The sequence below is a fragment of the Bos indicus x Bos taurus genome, chromosome 9 (assembly GCF_003369695.1).
Source record: "Bos indicus x Bos taurus breed Angus x Brahman F1 hybrid chromosome 9, Bos_hybrid_MaternalHap_v2.0, whole genome shotgun sequence".
NCBI classification, from domain to species: domain Eukaryota; kingdom Metazoa; phylum Chordata; class Mammalia; order Artiodactyla; family Bovidae; genus Bos; species Bos indicus x Bos taurus.
Window position 1 is genome coordinate 13328145 of NC_040084.1, and position 22596 is coordinate 13350740.

At 45.1% G+C, this 22596-nt stretch overlaps 1 protein-coding gene across 1 annotated transcript in view; it reads left to right on the forward strand.

Annotated features, from left to right (window-relative positions):
• The window catches only part of CD109 (CD109 molecule), a 134555-nt gene that overhangs the window by 32883 nt on the left and 79076 nt on the right, over positions 1-22596 (forward strand). Inside the window, exon 5 of the mRNA XM_027550947.1 lies at positions 3824-3949. Within this exon, the coding sequence (XP_027406748.1) occupies positions 3824-3949 (126 nt within the window). The remainder of the gene's footprint in view (positions 1-3823; positions 3950-22596) is intronic.

Consider the following 22596-nt stretch of genomic DNA (forward strand, 5'->3'; position numbering starts at 1 on the left):
CCAGGTCTCCCGTATTGCAGGAAGATTCTTAACCAGCTGAGCTACAAGCCCCAGGGAGGAGAATTTAGACTGAAATTCTACCAGGAACCCATGGTCTTTGGGACCCTGCCCTCCTCCCTCTGAAAACAGTCCTTTGGGCCCGGTTCATCAGACTGTGATATTTCCTACATCTTTCTTGGAAAAATTTCCCAGAAAAAAGTAGGTCTTTAGTGTAGTGAGAGCCCCTGATGTGGACAAAGTTGTACTTGCTAGCACAGCGCGCCCTGCAGGCGAGTGTGGAGAATGCATCTTGGGTCTACACGAGACCAACTGTTGGGGGCCCATGTTGCCCAGCCAAGAGTGACTCACGGTAGGATGTACCTAAAATATTGACCACCATAGCATGTTCAGACACTTCTGTGTTTTTCTGGGATCATTGGTTATTTCCCCTGATCTACTGATTGGCTTTCTCAGGAAGCCAAGGGGATTCAGGGGCCCGTTTATTGTAATATAAGCTTCTTTCTCCTAATTCTGGCCATCTGCAGCCAGTTGTCCTTACACAATGGAAATATAAGTGTTTCAACAGTGTGACTGGGGGCTTCCTAGGTGGCTCAGTGGGTAAAGAATCCGCCTGCAATACAGAAGACACAGGAGACGTGGATTTGATTCCTGGGTTGGTAAAATCCGCCGGGGAAGGGAATGGCTACCCACTCCAGTATTCTTGCCTGGAGAATTCCGTGGACAGAGCTCTGAGCCTGGAGGGCTATAGTCCATGGGGTCGCAAAGAGTTGGACACGCCTGAGGTGACTGAGCACGACAGCGAGGTGGTCACTGGCTCGCTCTTTTCTACCCTGCTGCCCTTGCTCATGAGGTTGTTGCTCCTGGTACAGGTGGATGGTTTTGTGGGCACAGCGGCTGGCCTGGGGTCTATCCCGTCTGTGGCTGTGCTCTGACGCTTTGGCCTGGAGCAGTGGTGGCAAACCCAGGACCTCATCCTTGGCCAGAGGAGGGGCTGCCACATTTCAGTGACTTGACGTCTTTAATTCTACATGCTAGACACTTAACGTGTGTGTGGTGTGCTCAGTCATGTCCGACTCTTTGCGACCTCATGCACTGTAGTTTGCCAGGCTCCTCTGTCCATGGAGTTTTCCAGGCAAGAATTCTGTAGTGGGTTGTGTTGCCATTTCCTTCTTCCAGGGGATCTTCCCCGCCCAGGGATCGAACCTTTGTCTCCTTCACTGGTAGGCAGATCCTTGGCCACTGAGCCACTCTGTGCATAATCCGGGACTCCGGAGAGTGGCAGAGATCCTTGCCTTCTCTAGCCAGGGTTAGTTTATTGCTTGAGAGGGTGTGGCATAGGCAGCGGGCACTGTGCTGTGCAGAGGAAGCTGACGGAGAGCCCAAGCTGTGCGGAGGTGACCCAGAGAGCGCGGGGGACCACTTTCCCTGTGTCTCCAGCCATGTGACTGTTCCATCTGCGATAGGGGCACTGTTCACATCACCCTTCGCTGTGCTGTGTGCGTCCCAGCAGGAGGTGACCACGTGCAAATGCTCTGCTGTGGTGTGCCTGTTCAGATCCTCGTGTGCCCTGGAAGGACCTCTGGCCTTTCTCCATTCTCTGTGTCTTCCTGGTTGGTGACATGCCCAGGTCCTAGACAAGCCTGGGAAACGAGAGGGATTTATCTCATTCACACCCAACCCCCTAGGTCCTCTAGGTCATCAAAGCCTTCAGTGTGGGTTTCCTTTGTTTGTAGGGCTGTGGGAAAAATGGGTACCTTCACCAAAGTAATGTATCAGTAGACTGTACGCGTTTCTTTGCCTAAATTTTAAGCAACCCTGGGAATTATTTTCTTTTTGTCAGTGTGACAGAAGAAAAATGGCCTTTCATTGTTTTCACTTGCATTTCCTTAATTATTCGACAGCATGTATTTATTAGCTTTTTGTATTAGCTTTTCATTTCTGATCCTTTGAGCTCTGGGTATCACGCCTTGGCAGTGGGTACGAGAGCCAGCTCTGATTGCAGTGCCTGCTCCAGGACTTGCCAAGCATGGTGACCTTCTGATTCTTGACCTGCTTGTGGTCTTTGGTTTTAACAGTTGGTTTCTGCCTTACTAGACCAGTTACTCAGTGGTCAGCATTGTTTTCACCCCGACTTTCACACTCGCTCCTGCTGGAGGAGAGGGATTTCTTCTGACCCAAACGCTACCTCAAGTCAGAGGATAGAAATTAAGAATGGAGAAATATTTGATCCCTACTGCCAGGAGTTCATAGTCCAGGGAACAAAGAAATTCCAAACCCAAAGTAACAATGACAAAAGCACCAAAAAAACCTAGATAATGAATGAGAGCTTTGAGCACTAATAACGTGTCAAGAGGGATGAACTCCGGACGTCCTGAGGTTTCAGGAAGTGGTGGCTTCTGCCTGTTGGAGGCGTGTGGAGAAGGAAGAATTTGGAGCTCATTTCAGCAGCTGGACAAGGAAGGGAGGGCGTTCCATGCAGCAATTGTAGAGGCTTAGGTACACCGGCATTTGGAGCAAATTACAATCAAATCTGTGTGTTGGGAGGAAGATGTGCCTAGAACAGTAGATGGGGTCAGCTTACTGAGCCCTGTAAACTGTGCAGGGGCTTCCCTGGCGGATCAGCATGCCAAGCAGGAGGTTCACATTCAGTCCCTGGGTCAGAAGGATCCCCTGGAGGAGGAAAGGGCAACCTGCTCCAGTATTCTTTGCTGGGAAATCCCATGGACAGAGGAGCCTGGTGGGCTACGGTCCATGAGGTTACAGAACAGTTGGACATGAGTTAGCGACTACACAACAACAAACTATGCAAAGGAGTGTAGCTCTCATTCTGTAGGCAAATAGAAGTTGTCGTTACTTGGTGGTCTAGTATTATGATCATAGCTAATGTTCGTTCATTGTTACATGCCAGGAACTGTGCCAGATGTTTTAGCCACTGTGCCTCAGTCTCAGGTTTCTGTTTGGCAGTGGGGAAGGTGCATTGGAGGGGCAAGACTAGGGGAGAGAGATGAGCTGCAACAGTTAGAAAATGGTGGCTGAACGTAAGGATGGAAAGGAAGGGACAGGGCTGGGATTGGATTGGATGGATGTTGCTCACGGGGGCGTGGTCTGGAAGAGCCTGGGAAGACTTAGGTGTTTTTCATGCATCCTCCTGGTTATGCACCTTTGTGACATACTTTTGTTGAATCAAAAGACCCATAGGTTCAAAGCCTCAATTTCATCATGTGTTCGTGCCTTGACATTAGACCAGCTGTTTGCCGTTGAGGGCTTATCTAACCTCTCTGGGAGCTACTTTTCTCAGCTATCATATGAGGGTAATCCGCCTCTGGAGGAGACTCATAGTGATTGAATGATGTGTGAGTAGTTGTGAGAAGGCTGAGTGCCAGACACACGGGGCCTCTTATCCCCACAGTGGGATCTTCTTCTACAGCAAGAGCAGCAGCGTGGGTTTGGAGATGGATGTGTTGTGGTGTTTCATGTGGAAGGAAATACAGTGCCAAGAATTAAAAGGTAGAGCAGAATAAAGACATTCTAAGGAGAATATGATGAAAGAATTAACTTTTATTTGCCTTTTTTGGTAGTATTTTTGTTGTTATTCAGTTGCCAAGTTGTGGCCGACTCTTTGCAACCCCATGGACTATAGCACGCCAGGCTTCCCTGTCCCTCACCATCTCCCGGAGTTTGCCCAATGTAGAGCTGACATTTTCCAAGAGCTCCCCCATATTGCATGTGCCTGTGGGTACTGTGGGACCTTATTCATAACCAGGTAGGATCCACATGTTCATGGCGGGTTTTATATAGTTAACATGCATGGTTTTCATTGTAGGATCCCAAGTCAAATTTGATCCAACAGTGGTTGTCAGAAAAAAGTGATCTTGGAGTCGTTTCCAAAACTTTCCAGTTATCTTCGCATCCAATACTTGGTGACTGGTCCATCCAAGTTCAAGTGAATGTGAGTATACATACATTTTGTAGGTGGGGGAGGGGAAAGTTAAACTGTTTTAAATAAATCTGGTGGGGAAAAGATCTCTAAAGTCATTTATTTCAGTGAACAGAAAAAATATTAATATAAGTATCTAGATAATTTAAGAGATTTATTTTTAATTTGCTGTTAACAGTGGGTTCACCTGTCTTGTAACATATTGGAGTTTTAATCATGTTCTTTTGATGTAACATTTGAAGGTTAAAACATTTCATATTTTAGTATAAAGCTGATTAAATGTTTATTATACTTAGTTATTGCACGCATTGAGTATTTTAAAACTAAGTAATGAATATATAGCTATGATTTGGCAAATCTTATGTCAGGATGATGACTCCTGATGAGAGATTGGTCTAAACTGCTTTATCTTTGTTTTAAAAATGCCATTGACTTGAGACTTAGAGAATGAACTTATGGTTGCTGGATCAGGGAAGGATGGGGGGAAGGGATAGGTAGGGAGTTTGAGATGGATATGTACACTGCTGTATTTAAAATGGATAACCAATAAGGACCTACTGTATAGCATAGGGAACTCTGCTCAGTGTTATGTGGCAGCCTGGATGGGAGGGGAATTTGAGGGAGAATGGATACATATGCATGTATGGCTGAGTCTCTTCACTGTTCACTTGAAGCTATCACACATTTTTAATCAACTAGTGTTGTTCAGTTGCTAAGTCGTGTCTAACTCTGCGACTCCATGGACTGCAGCACGCCAAGCTTTCTTGCCCTTCACTGTCTCCCGGGGTTTTCCCAAGTTCATGTCCATCGAGTCGGTGATGCCGTCCAACCATCTCATCCTCTGTCGTCCCCTTCTCTTCCCGCCTTCAATCTTTCCCAGCATCAGGGTCTTTTCCAGTGAGTCGACTCTTCACATCAGGTGGCAAAGTATTGGAGCTTCAGCTTCAGCATCAGTCCTTCCAATGAATATTTAGGACTGATTTCCTTTAGGATGGACTGGTTGGATCTCCTTGCTGCCCAAGGGACTCTCAAGAGTCTTCTCCAGCACCACAGTTTGAAAGCATCAGTTCTTTGGTGCTCAGCCTTCTTTATGGTCCAACTCTCACATCTGTACATGACTACTGGAAAGAACATAGCTTTGACTATATGGACCTTTGTTGGCAAAGTGATGTCTCTCGTTTTTAATACGTTGTCTAGGTTTGTCATAGCTATACCCCAATGCAAAAAAAAAAAAAAAATCTCCAGTGACCTTAGACAGCCACATCAGTCTTCTGTTCCCTACCCTTCTTTCCGCGGGGCTCCTCCACCTACTTCCTTTGTTTTCTGCCAGCTCCCCTGCTCTGAGATCTGCAGCACAGGCGCTAGAACGCCATCCGTGTCTCTGCCTCAGGTTTTCTCTGGAGCATCACTCTGTGGTGTATGAAAAGTCATGGAATATTTTCTGATTTTTTTTTTGGAGTTTATTAAAATATATATAAATTTACAAATAGGAGCTTTAAAAAATAATCCTATTAGAACAGAGCTTTTCACTGTTGATGTTACGGTAAAAAATTCCTTGTTGTGGAGCTGGCTTGTGCACTGTTGGACGTATAGCAGCATCTCTGATCTCTCTCTACCCGCTAACTGCCAGTAGCTTCTCCCCCCTCCAGGTCGTGGCAGCCAGACATGTCTACAGACAAGTGTCCCCTTTGAAAAATACCCTCTCCCTTCTCCTTTGGAGAGGGCTTCCCTGGTGGCTCAGATGGTAAAGAATCTGGCTGCAAGGCAGGAGACCTGGGTTCAATCCCTGGATTGGAAAGATTTCCTGGAGGAGGGAAGGGCTGGCCACTCCAGTATTCTTGCCTGGAGAATTCCATGGACAGAGGAGCCTGGCAGGCTAAAGTCCATGGGGTCACAAAATAGTGAGACATGACTGAGTTACTAACACACACACACATTCTCCATCTGAGAATCACTGTATTAGAAGGAATAATCATTCATTAGCATGTGAGCTGAGGGAAAAATACTAAGTACTTAATAAAAAATGAAAACAGATTTCCTTTAGTTAGAATTTTTTTGGGGGCCACTTCTGAAAAGCAGAACTAAGTCCCCTTAGTCAGCACGTGGTTTTGGAGCGTCTGCGTGGGGATAAAGTGCACGCTCGGCTCATGGCGAGGCTGTGCTGCAGAGGAAGCGAGAAAGCACGCGGGGAATTACGGGCAGAGAGCCAGGAGGTGAGCTCCGGGTGGCACAGAAGCCGAGCTTGGAGAGCAGGACAGGGTGTTTTGTGAGACCGGGGCTCTCATGAGGAGGTTTCCTGTAGCGGGCCGGAGGGTGGAGGAGAGCGCTGCGGCCTGGGGGCCGGGGAGAGCTGAGGGTTAGGAAGCGCGGTGTGAGTTTTAGGGCGTTAGGACTTTATTCTCTGTCCCCCCAGTTGGGTTTCACTACAATTTTCCCAGGAGCCAGCCGTCCGTCCGTCCGTCCGTCCGTCCGCTGTTCATCAAATACGTGTTGAGAGCTTCTAGTACTGTGCTGTGGTACTGGGAAGCTGACCAGCTGATTCTTGTCTTCAAAGACTATTGTGGGGGAGACGACTCACACGATAAATATTAAGTGACCTGAGGGTGATGGAGGAACTTGAGGTTACGCAGCCGCAGAGGACGCGTGAGGCCCGTCAGGTTCCTGCAGAGGGAGTCTCGCTCAGGCCTCCAGGGGGCAGAGAGGGTGGTGTCTGCTGTCAGCTGAGCGCCATGCTCTGGGGCCAGCGGCCTCCTCTGTCCTTGCGGTCACCTCATTCCCCGTGCTCTTCTCATCCTCTCTGGTCTCGGTCTGGGCTGAGCGCGTTGACTCAGCCTAGTAACCATCATCCTCATCGTCCTGCAGTCAAGCGTCTGCACGGTGCTGGCAGCTTATGGGTGGGTCACGGAGTCAGGTGTCCGTCACTGGCCCATTCAGAAGCCACCTCCGCACAGTGGTTGGATGGGACCACCTCAGCCTTATGGTAGCAGCCTCTGAGGGATTAATTTGTTCAGTGAGTGGTGCACAGAATATGCACTAGAGGAGAAAGGAGACGAGAAGAGTGGAGAAAGGCTGAGACTGTAGGGAGAAAGAATGACCGGATTTCTCATGCAGTAGTTTCTTTTTTTGTGGACTTGACCTGTGTTATTGATTTACTAGCCAAAAAAAAAAAAAAAAGATAAATGCTCATAAGGAAATTTAAGTGCTTGAAAAATTAGAAAACATTCACAAAATCTTGCCTAACTCTTTGGCCTTGTTAAGGGCTGCTCTCACTCTTGGATGCTATGCTTTAGATGTATTATCCCCTAAATTTCCTAAACTGGCCAGTCTGTTTTGTCCCAGAGCCTTTCTGCTCTCTCCGGCTGGAAAGCCGCTTTTCTGCTGTTTTTCTGGCTCCTGGCATTTATCTTCAGGCGTCGTCTGTGACGGCCTGACCCCTCGGGAGGTTTGCGTAGCACGCTGTGCATCTCCTGGTCCATTCCTGTCACTCGGTTGCCAGGCCCTGACAGGCAGGGGCTTGTTTCCCTGGGTCTTTGAGACCCAGCACAGTGCTTTTCCACAAGGTGGAAGTCAGTGTGTGCTTGTTATGTGGACGCATGAAAACTATATAACAGTCATTGGTCTTGAACTAATAATGTTCGAGACATTACTAAATGTAATGTCCCCTTTCCACATTCTATAAACATCTTTATCCTTCTGAAGACAGGCATATTCATTAGGAACTTGTCATTGGTGTTAAGATGTGTTTTCCCTCTAGCTTTATTGAGGTATAATTGGCAAATAAAATTGTAGAATATTTAGTGTACAGTGTAATGATTTAATATGCAGAGACATTGTGAAAGGATTCCCCTAGGTGATAATAATGTTAAGGCACACAATGTTTAGTCATTAAGTCATGACCCACTCTTTTGCAACCCCATGAAGTGTAGCCTGCCAAGCTCACCGAATCCTCCGTGGGATTTCCCAGACAAGCATACTAGAGTGGGTTGCGATTTGCTTCTCCAGGGGATCTTCCCCACCCAGGAATCCAACCTGTGTTTCCTGCATTGGCAGGTGAATTCTTTACCACTGAGCCACCAGGGAAACCCAAGGGAAAATAGACTCCTTTATTAAAAAAAGTCGCTCAGATCAGATCAGATCAGATCAGTCGCTCAGTCGTGTCCGACTCTTTGCGGCCCCATGAATCGCAGCACGCCAGGCCTCCCTGTCCCTCACCAACTCCCGGAGTTCACTCAGACTCATGTCCATCGAGTCAGTGATGCCATCCAGCCATCTCATCCTCTGTCGTCCCCTTCTCCATCTGCCCCCAATCCCTCCCAGCATCAGAGTCTTTGCCAATGAGTCAGCTCTTCCCATGAGGTGGCCAAAGTACTGGAGTTTCAGCTTTAGCATCATTCCTTCCAAAGAAATCCCAGGACTGATCTCCTTCAGGATGGACTGGTTGGATCTCCTTGCAGTCCAAGGGACTCTCAAGAGTCTTCTCCAACACCACAGTTCAAAAGCATCAATTCTTTGGCGTTCAGCCTTCTTCACAGTCCAACTCTCACGTCCATACATGACCACAGGAAAAACCATAGCCTTGACTAGACTAACCTTTGTGGGCAGAGTAATGTCTCTGCTTTTGAATATGCTATCTAGGTTGGTCATAACTTTCCTTCCAAGGAGTAATGCTATGCTAAGTCACTTCAGTCGTGTCCGACTCTGTGCGACCCCATAGATGGCAACCCACCAGGCTCCCTCGTCCCTGGGATTCTCCAGGCAAGAACACTGGAGTGGGTTGCCATGTCCTTCTCCAGTGCATGAAAGTGAAAAGAGAAAGTGAAGTCGCTCAGTCGTGTCCGACTCTTAGCGACCCCATGGACTGCAGCCTACCAGGCTCCTCTGTCCATGGGATTTTCCAGGCAAGAGTACTGGAGTGGGGTGCCATTGCCTTCTCCGCCAAGGAATAAAGCATCTTTTAAATTAAAAAAAAAAAAAAAGTCTCAGTCCAGTCAAAAAAAAAAAAAAAAAAAAAGTCCTCCAGTGGCCACCAGAGGTCAGTATAGTCAAAGAAATGTTAGGGGAAGCAACCCAACCCAAGCTTTGGTCTCTGGTTTTTTCTTTCTTTGACTCCTGCACAGCATTCAAAGACTCTGTTGCTTATTATTAAATTCTTTTCCTTTAACTATGAATAATGATTAAAGAGTAAATACATTTATTATTTAAACAAAATTTTTTCAAGGCAGTGACCATTCTTGGTGTAAATCTTTGGGAGGAGAAAATACCTATTTTTGGGATAGTGTTTTGAAATTCCATTTTTGTCTCTAGAAAAAATATGGCATGATCTTAGTATTACTGCTGAAGGACAATATATTAAAAATACAGGACTTCCCAGAGCTTTGATTTGTAGTGATGTGCAGATGATCAGAGTGGCAGTATTGTAAAGCAAGTCTTGATGATTATTATTTTTAAACCCTCTTAAAATGAGTAAGATTTAGTTAGAAAGCTGACTTTGTTGCCTGATATTTATGCGTATACTTAATTTGCATAGTTGCATTGGATGAGAGTAGTTCTTGGCTACACTGGGGGCTGTACTGCTCCTGAGAACAATCCCCGTCCTGCCCAGCTGTTCCACACTTTGCTCCCTTCCCCCTTTCCCGGCCTTTTCCATCAGGTTTTCCTTAATTTCCTGGAGCACCAGGCTCTCCCCTCAGAGGTGCTCCTCCAGGTGTAATACCCCTCCCTGGTGACATATGCATGTATCCATTCTCCCCCAAATTCCCCTCCCACCCAGGCTGCCGTGTAAATTGACCATAGTTCACTGTCCTGTACAGTAGGACCTTGTGGGTCCTACTTTTTAAATATAGCTGCGTGTATATGTCTATCCCAAACTCCCTAACTATCCTGGGAAGATAATTTGTTTTGAAAGTTAGGTATTGCTTGTACTTGAATTTTTTGTAGTATTTCTCTAACTGCTTTATCTTTTGACTGGTATCCTTAGTTCTCCCAAGTAGTTGCAAAATTTTTTATTTGCTCCCTATTTGTGTGTGTGTGTATAGTAAAATATATATAACAGATTTACTGTCTTAAGTATTTTTAAGTGTACAGTTCAGTGGTATTAAATACATTCACAGTCTTGTGCGACTGTCACCACCATCTGTCTCCAGAAGCTTATTCATCTTGCAAAACTGAAACTCAGTACGTATTAACCAGTAATTGCCCATTTTCTCCCTCTCAGCCCCAGGCACCCACCGTTCCTCTTCCTGTCTCTATGATTTTGACTCCTCTAAGTACCTCATATAAGTGGACTCATGCAATATTTGTCTTTTTTGTGACTTTAACCCACTTAATTTAATGTCTTCAAAATTCATCCGTGTTACAGTGTGTGTCAGAATTTCCTTTTTAATGATGAATAACCTTCTGTTGTATGTATATTCCAGATTTAGATGCCAATTTTCTGACATCTGTGATTGTAAATTGTTATTCCAGGTTACTCGAAGGCAGTTTTAGAGCTTTCTCTTTTTCTTCTTTTTTAAATACATTTCAGAGACCAGGAGATGCCTCCTCTGCTTTTTAAAAAATATTATTTACTTGGCTATGCCAGGTCTTAGTTGTGGCATTCAATCCCCTGACCTGGGATTGAACCCGGCTCCCTGCATTGGGCGCATGGAGTCTCAGCCACTGGACCATCAGGGAAGTCCCTTATAAGGTAGTATTAGAAGTTCTTTTGGAGAAGGAAATGGTAACCCACTCCAGTGTTCTTGCCTGGAGAATCTCAGGGACAGAGGAGCGTGGTGGGCTGCCGTCTATGGGGTCGCACAGAGTTGGACACAACTGCAGCGACTTAGCAGCAGCAGCAGAGGTTCTTTAAGAGAGGCTGGCGTTGGTGTCTGAATACCAAGCTTCTAGGAGGTAGGAGGGATCTTGCCAAACGGCCTTCTCCCTGTACTCAGCATAGAGTTCCTGTACTGGCCCAGAGTTCCAGGTATCAGTGACAGTCCTCTGAGGACCCGGAGGAAGGGCAGAGTCACAGAGAGAGCCCCGCTACTGGATGTCATAGCTCTGTGCCCTCTTTCCTCAGGGGAAGGGGGAGACAACCTGTCTTTCCTCCCAGAGAGGTTGGTGTGGCTCCCGCTGCTGAAACTTAGCAGTGGTTCCTGCGTGCTCGCGTGCCTAAGAATCTGCTGACGGCAGCTCTTGTTCAGGTTATACAACCCAGGCCCCACCCCTAGATCACTAGTCAGTACTGCTGGTAGGGACCTAAGGATCTGCATTTTAGATACGGGTTCAATCCCTGAGTTGGGAAGATCCCCTGGAGGAGGAAACGGCAGTCCACTCCAGTATTCTTGCCTGGGAAATCCCATGGACAGAGGAGCCTGGTGGCTACAGTCCATGGGGTTGCAAAGAGTCGGACACGACTGAGTGACTAAGCAGCAGCAGCATTAGCACTCTAGGAAATCCTGTCTGTTTTCAGGGCTGCGGTTTGAGAAGTGCTGCTCCACGCCCGCAGCTCGGCCTCTTCAGTTTCTGTCTTCGAACGGGAGGCAGTATCAGGTCGTGGGGAAGGCCAGCCCCTGACTTATTCTTTGAGTGCCCTGGTGGTGAGACTGGGCTGCTTACCTCTCCCTGCAGGCGAGTAGCTCTGCACAGCCCTCTGGCAGCCTAGACTTCCTAACGCAGGTCTGAGGGGCACACTCGGTTTCTTCAACAGCCTCCCTGGAGATTTGGAGGCACAGCTGGCACTGGAACCCCTGAGCCAGATGACCTCGTAATCTCTTTAGTCTGTAGCCGGCTGCAGTTTCTCAGCCCTTGTTTTGATCTTCGGCCAGCGCTGGGCTAGCGGACAAGAAGCAGAAGGCAGAAAGCACGGTAGCCCCGAGGCCTGGGATCACTGTTTTTTGAGCCCTGTGTGCTAGTCTGTGGGTGTAAAGTTGTTGTGTAATTCAAAAGCAGCCTGCACGGAATCGTTCCTTTGTTGGTAACAGTGATATCTCCTTTCTCCTGAGCTGGTTGCTCAGGAAGGTCAGGTAACGGGGCACCGCCTGGCTTCTTACAGCCTTTCAGGTTCTCCTTCTCTTTCTATCTCTGCTTATCTTTCTGCTCAACTGTTCTCTGGTGAGTTTGCTTCTGCTTGCAAGGTTTTTCTGGAGCCATTGTCGTTTGCGAGAAAGCAGATCTTTGTTTGACACTTGTTGAACTTGAAACACTCTACAAGTAGCGTCTGGTGACCCCCTCTGGCTGGTGATGACAAATGAACAGGGCATGGACCCCCTGTGACATGTCACCTAATAGTATATTCTCTCTGGATTGTGGGTGTGGCCTCCAAAATCCTTTTGCCAGCTCTGCTTGAAAGAAGGCTGCTTTTGGTGGGGAGAAGATCTTAAGTTCTTGCTTGCATGTGCAGTGAAAAAAGGAAGGGGGAGTCAGTTTTAGAATTTTGATATTTTAGAGTATCAACTGGCGAAGGCAAGCAATTCCTTCTCCATTCTTCCCTGGGTGCTTTTACACAACATTTATACTGTAGCACTTTCTCATGTAGTTTTCTCTTTTTCTATTTCTCTTTTTTTTTTTTTTCTTGTGATAAGGTGTTGATAACATAAAATCTGCTGTTTTAGCCATTTTAAGTGTATAGTTCAGTAGCATCAAGTACATTCACGTTGTTGTAAAATTAGCACCATCAATTTCCAGAATTTGTTTCATCTTTCCAAACTTTGATCAGTGTAGTTTTACAAAATATGACTGCTTTATTTAATAGACTCTGAGTCACAATTTAGTAACTGTGAGCTCCTTGAAGACTCAAGTTCTTTTCTTTAATTGAAGTATAGTTGATTTAAAATATTATGTTAATTTCATATGTATATGGCATAGTGATTTGTCTTTTTTCAGATTATATTCCATTACAGGTTATTACAAGATATTGGGTAAAATTTCCTGTGTTATAAATCCTTGTAGCTTCTCTGTTTTGTGTATAGTATTGATAGTTTGTATCCCTTAATCCCATATTCCTAATTTGTCTCTTACCCTATCCCTCTCTCCTTTGGTAATAATACATTTGTTTTCTGTTTGTGAATGTGTTTCTGTTTTGTATATAGATTAATTTGTATTGTTATTGATTCCACATATAGTATATTGTAGTATTTATCTTTCTCTGACCTATTTAACTAATTGTAAAATTCCCTACATTTGTTCGTGTTATTGGAAATGGTAGTATTTTATTCTTTTTTATGGCCAAGTAATATTCCATTATATATATACATATATATCTATCTCATATCTTCCTAAGCCAGTCATCTGTTAATGGGCACTTGTATTGCTTCCATAAGACAGGAGTTCCATATGATTAATTTTCACTTTGATTCTGTCCTGTTGTAGTAGCTCATTTATGTTTGTAGGATGACAGAATGGATGAATGGATGGAGTGATTGAACAGTTTCTCCTAAACTGTTGCTACTGGTCATTGTCCTTTGTGAAGTTCTTTGACTTATAGTCCCACTCTTCTATATGAGACTGCAACTTAGTAGAGATATGTTCATATCTTTTCATTTTGAGGGTATATACATAGTTGCTGTATTTGATGCACCTGTAGGCCAGTAGGAAACAGGCCTTTTGGATTAATATTCTGCACTTTCTGATTTGAAGATTAAAAAAGATTTCAGTCGAGATCTGAATATCCTGGTCTCTTGTGAAATTCAAGATGCACACACACAAGTTTTGTGCTGTTTTATTCCTGTGGCTGTATTGGGTCATCTGATCTGCTATTGTCAGACCTTGGGGGTGCGCATTTTATTAAATTCTGGCTCCAGGCTATTGATGTGAGGAGTTCCTTGTCTTGTTCTTCCTTTAGAAGCTACTCCCGGGATGCCCTTCCTCTCACATGGTCTCTTACCGACCACTCTCTTGAGTCAGAAAACTTTGGGGTCAGATTTTAGCATGTCCTGATCCTCAATGAATCAGAGAAAGCAACGGCACCCCACTCCAGTACTCTTGCCTGAAAAATCCTATGAACAGAGGAGCCTGGTAGGCTGCAGTCCATGGGGTCGCTAAGAGTCAGATACGACTGAGTGACTTCACTTTCACTTTTTACTTTCATGCATTGGAGAAGGAAATGGCAACCCACTCCAGTGTTCTTGCCTGGAGAATCCCAGGAATAGGGGAGCCTGGTGGGCTGCCGTCTCTGGGATCGCACAGAGTTAGACACGACTGAAGTGACTTTGCAGTTGCAGTTGCAGATCCTCAATGAAATGAGGTCTGAGAAGCCCATCAGCGCATCTCACAGGGCTTAAGTGCTGGAGAGGATCTTAGCGAGCCTCTTACTTAGACCCATCTCCTCTTTTGATGGAAGAAGAATCTAAGTGACTTGTTTGAATTCGGGTGGTATTATGGTAGGGTCAGGACTGGAAGCGAGGTTTCCTGATACTTTCAGCTCTATAACAGCGAACTGTTTAATACGTGCAGCAGTTGCTGTTTTGAGATGGTCGCCTTTTTGTTTGAATGCAGATGCCGATGGGGCTGGCTGGGACTCCCCTGGTGTTCCACTGTGGCTGAGACACTGTACTCCCGACGTAGGGGACCTGGGTTTGATTCCTGGTCAAGGAACTAGATCCCATGTTCTGCAGCTAAGACCTGGAGAAGCCAAATAGATAAATAAAAAATAAGTATTTAAAAAACCAGGGCGTGCGAGATGCAGTGGTGGGGTGAATGCCCACCTGTTTCACATGATTTTCGAGTCACATGTGTCGCTTCCTCAGAAGTTGGGTTGTTTCCAAAAGATCTCAGGTTCCGACCACTGCAGGCAGGGCTTTGTGCTTTGGATTGAGGGTTTGGGTCCAGGAGACTCATGTTACAGCATATAGGTTGCCTGGTAGGGACTATGTAATATCCATTAGTGTATTTATTGAGGATTAGCTTGCTGTCACCTAGCAGACTGTATAAGCTTGGTGTTATAAGCCATAAGATTTTTTTTTTCAGTTCTGTGACATTAATTTCTTTTTTTTAGAATTTCATCTCTTTTTTAAAAATGGAAATAGAGCTGATTTACAATGCTGTGTTAATTTCAGTTGTTAGCACAGTGATTCAGTTATACACACCTATATCTATTCTTTTTCAGACCCTTTTTTATTACAGGTTATTACAAAATATTGAATATAGTTCCCTGTACTGTGCAGTAGGTCCTTGTTGCTTATCTATCATATATACAGTAGTGTATATCTGTTAATTCTGAACTCCTAATTTATCCACCACCTCCTTCCCCTTTGGTAGCCATAAGTTTGCTTTCTACGTCTGTGAATCTATAAGAAGATTAGTTAATTAATTAATTAGGCTGCATTGGTTCTTCGTTGTTGCTCGCAAGATCTTCATTGCTTCATGTGGGATCTTTCGTTGCTGTGGACGGTGTTTGCAGAAAAGTTTATTGCAGGGCTCTAAGCAATGGAGTGGGGGGACCAGCCACTCCAGCTGGGTCTGTGAATTGGGGCGTTTCTTAAGGAAAAGAACGAAGAGGCTAAGATTAATGGTCATCTTGTGACGTTTCTTTATTTGCAGTTTTGAGGGTCAGGATGTCTCTGGTTTACAGTTCTCTGGCCCCGTGATCCATGGCTCAGGCATCTGTAAGCTCATCTTGCCCCAGAGAAATAGCCTGAGGTTGTGTGTTAATGACAATGTCCACAACATCAGTTTTAGTACAGCAATGATGTTATCAACAACTGCCATGATTTTAGTCATCTGACTCTGGTTGATTAGCATTCAGCTAGCACAGGCTTGAGGTCAGAGGGGACAAGAATGGGTATAAGTTTCGGATAGAGGGATTAGTCATAAACTTAGTAAGGGAGCTCACTTCTTGCGGGACTGGGTTTCACACCCACAAGGCTCCCGCCCCACGGGGCCTGCTGCCAGCTTTGCAGCCTGTCCCCTAGCTCTCATCCTCGGTCCACCCCCCACCCACCCCACTGGCCCCCTCTCAGCCCTGCAGGCACTCCACCTCCATCCAGTTGACACGTGGAATTTTAAGGTGTAAATAGGCTTGCAAGTTCTCTGATCAAAATCCTCTACTTTATAGCTGAGGGAACTGGAATTTATAGTTAGAATGACTTGGCCATAGTCTCATGACTCCTCAGTCTAGAGTTTTTTGCATTCATTCTTTTTAAAAAAAGTTTATTTGTTTATTGACTGTGCTGGGTCTTCATTGCTGCCCACGGGCTCTCTCTAATTGCAGAGGGAAGGGGCTTCTCTCTAGTTGCAGTGGGTGGGCTTCTCATTGCCTGGCTTCTCTTGTGGCAGGGCACAGGCTCTAGGGCATGCAGGCTCAGTAGCTGTGGCACATGGGCTTCGTTGCTCTGTGGCATGTGGGATCTTCCAGGATCAGGGATTGAACCTGTGTTCTCTGGGTTGGCAGGCAGATTCTTAACCACTAGACCACCAGGGAAGCCTGAGCTCTTTGCAGTCTTAAATGAAGCTTTCCTTGACTGTGAGCTTCCCTGACCCTATTTGAAAGTAGGAACTGTGTCTTATCATCTTTAGATGTTTACTGACTTGTGTTTTTCCCCACCTAATATATACAACAGGAAATTTCTCTATTTTTAGCTTTATTCAGATCCCTACTAATATTCCTAATGATGATGATGTTGCTAAGTTGCTTCAGTCATGTCTGACTCTTTGCAACCCCATGGACTGTAGCCCGCCAGGCTCCTCTGTACATGGAATTCTCCAGGCAAGAATACTGGAGTGGGTTGCCATGCCCTTCTCCAGGGGATCATCCTGACCCAGGATCAAACCAATGTCTCTTGTGTCTCCTGCATTGGCAGGCACATTCTTTACCACTGGAGCCACCTGGGAAGACCTTAGCCTTAATTACCTACAGAACAGTCAGATCAGATCAGATCAGTCGCTCAGTCGTGTCCGACTCTTTGCGGCCCCATGAATCGAAGCATGCCAGGCCTCCCTGTCCATCACCAACTCCCGGAGTTCACGCAGACTCATGTCCATCAAGTCAGTGATGCCATCCAGCCATCTCATCCTCTGTCGTCCCCTTCTCCTCTTGCCCCCAATCCCTCCCAGCATTAGAGTCTTTGCCAATGAGTCAACTCTTGGCATGAGGTGGCCAAAGTACTGAAGTTTCAGCTTTAGCATCATTCCTTCCAAAGAAATCCCAGGGCTGATCTCCTTCAGAATGGACTGGTTGGATCTCCTTGCAGTCCAAGGGACTCTCAAGAGTCTTCTCCAACACCACAGTTCAAAAGCATCAATTCTTCGGTGCTCAGCCTTCTTCACAGTCCAACTCTCACATCCATACATGACCACAGGAAAAACCATAGCCTTGACTAGACAGACCTTTGTTGGCAAAGTAACGTCTCTGCTTTTCAATATGCTATCTAGGTTGGTCGTAACTTTCCTTCCAAGGAGTGAACGTCTTTTAATTTCATGGCTGCAGTCACCATCTGCAGTGATTTTGGAGCCCCCCAAAATAAAGTCTGACACTATTTCCACTGTTTCCCCATCTATTTCCCATGAAGTGATGGGACCGGATGCCATGATCTTCATTTTCTGAATGTTGAGCTTTAAGCCAACTTTTTCACTCTCCACTTTCACTTTCATCAAGAGGCTTTTGAGTTCCTCTTCACTTTCTGCCATAAGGGTGGTGTCATCTGCATATCTGAGGTTATTGATATTTCTCCCGGCAGTCTTGATTCCAGCTTGTGTTTCTTCTAGTCCAATGTTTCTCATGATGCACTCTGCATATAAGTTAAATAAATAGGGTGACAATATATAGCCTTGACGTACTCTTTTTCCTATTTGGAACCAGTCTGTTGTTCCATGTCCAGTTCTAACTGTTGCTTCCTGACCTGCATATAGGTTTCTCAAGAGGCAGATCAGGTGGTCTGGTATTCCCATCTCTTTCAGAATTTTCCACAGTTTATTGTGATCCACACAGTCAAAGGCTTTGGCATAGTAGTAGTCATGTAATATCTTTTCTTTCCCCCTCTTTGATTTTTACCATATAATTAGCAAAGAACTTAAAAAGCTAGTAAATCACAAAAGCATCAAGAGATGTATATTGTCTTTCTTAGAGAAATGACAGATGTGCACACTGCCTGAAAAGGGGGGAAATCCCACCACTTTTCTGGTTATTCTTTGGTGATAAAAGGTCCTGTCATTTTTGGTTACATGTATGCACACAAAATTCTGCATTCAGTAATTAATATGTCCAGCCCTCTTTTCTCACCTCGGGTCTTCTCTGCTCTGGCCTCCTGTCTCTCATTCATGAGGATACATTGCACCCCTGCAGGATTAAATCAGGTGGAGGGAAGAGAGGTGAGGGATAAAAAACTCCGTATAAGGTGAGACATATGAATTTGTTAATGTTCATTCTGTGTGCACGTGCTGCTTAGTCACTTCAGTCCTGTCTGACTCTTTGTGACCCCATAGACTGTAGCCCACCAGGCTCTTCTGTCCATGGGATTCTCCAGGCAAGAATACTGGAGTGGGTTGCCATGCCCTCCTCCAGGGGATCTTCCCGACCCAAGGATCGAACCTGAGTCTCTTAGATCTCCTGCATTGGCAGGCGGGTTCTTAACCATTAGTGTCACCTGGGCAGCCCAATGTTTATTCTATAAAAAGTTTAATATGGTTTAAAGTACTAGTGTCATCAGTTGGTATCAGAGCTTTCTGGGCTTGGCAGGCATTTAAAACGAACACCTTTTCTTCCTAGAGCTCTTTTATGGGTTCGTTGGAGCACGCCTACCATTGCTGCGAGGCCTCTCATCCAAACTGTCTTCCGTGCTTTTGACTGTCTCCTCCGGCTGGCTCTGTCCTAACAGCTACATCTTCAGCTCCTGGCTGTCTGCAGTACACCTCTGGCTGTATCTCCTGGGGTTGCCTTAGGCCTCTGGAGGCTGGTTTTGATCAGGATAGAAGCAGCCTCATGCTGCTCTCTTTTTTTTGCACATTCAGTTCAGTTCAGTTGGTCAGTTGTGTCCGACTCTTTGCGACCCCATGGACTACCTCATGCCAGGCCTCCCTGTCCATCAACAACTCCTGGAGCTTGCTCAAACTCATGTCCATGGAGTCAGTGATGCCATCCAACCATCTCATCCTCTATCACCCCCTTCTCCTCCCGCTTTCAATCTTTCCCAGCATCAGGGTCTTTTCAAACGAGTCAGTTCAGTTGAGGGGAAAAGCTCCTGTTTTCTTTGCTCCCTGAAACTCAGCACAGCACCCTCTTCCAGCTCAGCCTTCTGTGCAGCGGGTCAGCAGCAGTATTTTTCTCTCTAGGATTTTTGGGCATGTCGAGTGCCTGACCTCTGTGGTTTGAGGTCGCTCCCGGGGGCAGGCATCCAGCTCTCTGGATTGTCCAACTGAAGCCCTTTTCGTTAGGCTTGAAGTGAGGGGCAGGCAATTCCCACCTGATCCCTGGGGGTAGGGTGTGTCAGACTCCTAGCACATCAGAAACTTTCTCTTAAAATTCGTTTCGAGTTGATTTTCTTTTGGTGAAGAGCTGCAAAACCAGTTTTTTGGAGCCCTCCTTTGCAAGTCCTGCCTGCTAGTCTTGCACATTCCTGGGCTTGAGAATGTGGCTATATTTGGCCTCTGCCATCTTGGGGGGCAGAGCCAAAACTGAGTCTGAAATAGTTCCATTTTAGCAACCTGTTATATGTGGATGTAAAAACTTTTAGTGCCTTTCTTAATCTTTAAATAAAAATTAAATCCAGACACGGGAGATCAATGCTAAAGCAGATTTTTTGCAAAGTTAACATGTTCATAAATGAACATAAATGTGCAACAAAAGCGAGTCCATCCAATCCTTTAATTCTGTTTCTGGCATTTCTTTTTATTCTAGCAGTGAGTTGAAAGAAGCTGACCTGCAGTTTTTAAAAATATACATCTTTAAGCAGTCAGGTCGTGTGCCATATTTTTTGAGGTTTGTTAAAAAATAAAAGCCCTCTTATAGCAGTTGGATGGCTTCATGGTTAGAGAAGGGAAATCAGTAACTGGAATAGCAGGTCTTAGGAATTCATGTGTCTCCAATTTGCTCTGTAGTCATAGCAGATTTTTTAGGAAGGTAGTAAAAATAGTCTGTTTTCTGTCTTTCCCCTTTCATTTGATTGGTTTCCACAATATACACCATCACCAAGAACTATTGATGTAGGGATAAAGGGATAAAGAAGTCCAGAGATTACTGAAGAGCACCTCCGGGTTCTTCTTTTCCATTCTGCTTTAGAAATTGTTTAGAAATCAAACTGAGATGGGGTCACATGTAATACAGATGAACATGTGTGCTGAAGAGCAGGTTTCCTAAGGGAGTGCTTTCTCCCTGGAAACAGTGACCATATTAAGGAAAGCAGAGCTCTGAAGACCTCGATGAGTTCTATTTTTTTCTTTTTTTTCCTGGAAAGGTGTCTGCTTAGAAGATACGCTGCCCAAATATTTAAGCCTTCAGGTCAGCTTCTCTCTCTGGTTGCTGGTAGAGTGAATGAGCACAAGCTCTTTCACGAGCTAGAATAAATATTAAAAACTCATTTTGAAGCAGATTGTTGCTTTGAAGGGATTCTCAGGTGGTGCTAATGGTAAAGAACCCACCTGCCAATGCTGGAGACATGAGAGATGAGGGTTCGATCCCTGGGTTGGGAAGATCCCCTGGAAGAGGGCACGGCAGTCCACTCCAGTATTGTTGCCTGAAGAATCCCATGGGCAGAAAAGCCTGGTGGGCCACAGTCCGTGGGGTCACAACGAGTCGGACACGACTGCTTTGAAAGGGAAGGAGAGTTAAGTAAATGGAACTTTACGTCCTACGAAAGGTCTAGGGTTGTTTTTTTGCTTCATGTTTTTAGTTTGATTTTGTCAAATTTAGTTGAGTTCAGCTAGAAATAACAGAACAAAATGGAAATAAATTTTAGTTTTTAGACCAGGAGTCAGCAGCCCAACACCTGTTTCTATAAATAAAGTTTTGCTGGCACACAGCCAGTCTCATTTGTGTTGTCTCTGGCTGTTTTGCATTGCACCAGTAGGGTTGAGAAGTTGTAAGAGGGACCATATGGCTTGCAAAGGCTAAAATATTTACTGCTGTGCATTTTATAGAAAAAGTTTGCAAAAGCCTTTTCTGGACTAATGAAAGTGTTCCTGTTGGTATCTTTGTTATCTATAGCATAAATGGCTACTGATTCTTGGAATTATTATTCATTTAAAGTATTTCAGTATCTTCTATATTCTTGATTGTATATTCTATAAAAATATTTTATAAAAAAATACTAAACTTGTGAAAATTGGTATGGCCCGATTGCCTAATGACCACATGTTGAGAATGCCAAAACTTATTTCTGCTTTTTAAACCCCTGGAACAGTAAAATAATTTCCTTCTAGATTTGCATGTCACATCTTATAAACATCCTAGGAAAACCTCATCTGTTACAAAGCACACTATCACCACTCGGTTACTAGATGATTTATTGGTTTATTGGAACAATTTAAATGACAATGGAAAGAAGCTTTTTTCTCCCACATTTTCTTCAGTTTTCTGTGATGACTGTTTTCTTCCACTCCCAGACATTCATATTTCTTCCAAATGCAGTGCAGAGTTAAGGTTACTTCATGGGTCACTTGGCTGATGGCTGTGCCTCCTCAAGGTAGTCTGAAGGCTCTGAATTTCTTGCAGGAGATGCTATGAGATAACTGAGGCGAATCTGATGAGCTCCCCCCCACCCCCACATCCCCGCCTCATAAGAACCAGCCTGGGGACAAAAATCAATATGTTCATTCATTAATATGTACATTCATTCAACAGACCTTGAAAGGATGCTGAATTAAGTGTAGTACCCCCAATGGCTTCATAGTCTGTTCCAGGTGATGAACACAAAGCAGATGGTTATAGTATATTAAGTAAAGTAACTGAGTTATACACAGGATATTTGGGAGAGAAGGGCATCTAATCCAACATGGGGAGAGGCGATCAAGAAAAGCTCCCTAGTGGAGACTAACTCCAGATAAAGGAGTCCAGGACATTAAAAAATATATATTTATTTTATTTTTGGCTATGCTGATTCTTCATTGCTGAGCATGGGCTTTCTCTAGTTTTGGCCAGCAGGGGCTACTCTGTACTTGTGATGAGTGGGCTTCTTATTACAGTGGCTTCCCTTGTTGGGAAGCATGTGCCCTAGGGCACATGGGCCTCACTTTTTCTAGCACATGGGCTTAGTTGCCCCGAGGCACATGGAATCTTCCTGGATCAGGGTTTGAACCAGTGTCCCCTGCATTATCAGACCAACTTACCTGCCTTCTGAAGGCAATGGCAACCCATTCCAGTACTCTTGCCTGGAAAATCCCATGGGCGGAGGAGCCTGGTAGGCTTCAGTCCATGGGGTCGCTAAGAGTTGGACATGACTGAGTGACGTCACTTTCACTTTACCTGACTTCCGAGAAATCTATATGCAGATCAAGAAGCAACAGTTAGAACTGGACATGGAACAATGGACTGGTTCAAAATTGGCAAAGGAGTATGTCAAATCTGTATGTTGTCACCCTGCTTATTTAACTTATATGCAGAATATACTATGCGAAATGCCGGGTTGGATGAAGCATATGCTGGAATCAAGATTGCAGGGAGAAATATCAATAACCTCAGATATGCAGATGACACCACCCTTATGGCAGAAAGTGAAGAAGAACTAAAGAGCCTCTTGATGAAGGTGAAAGAG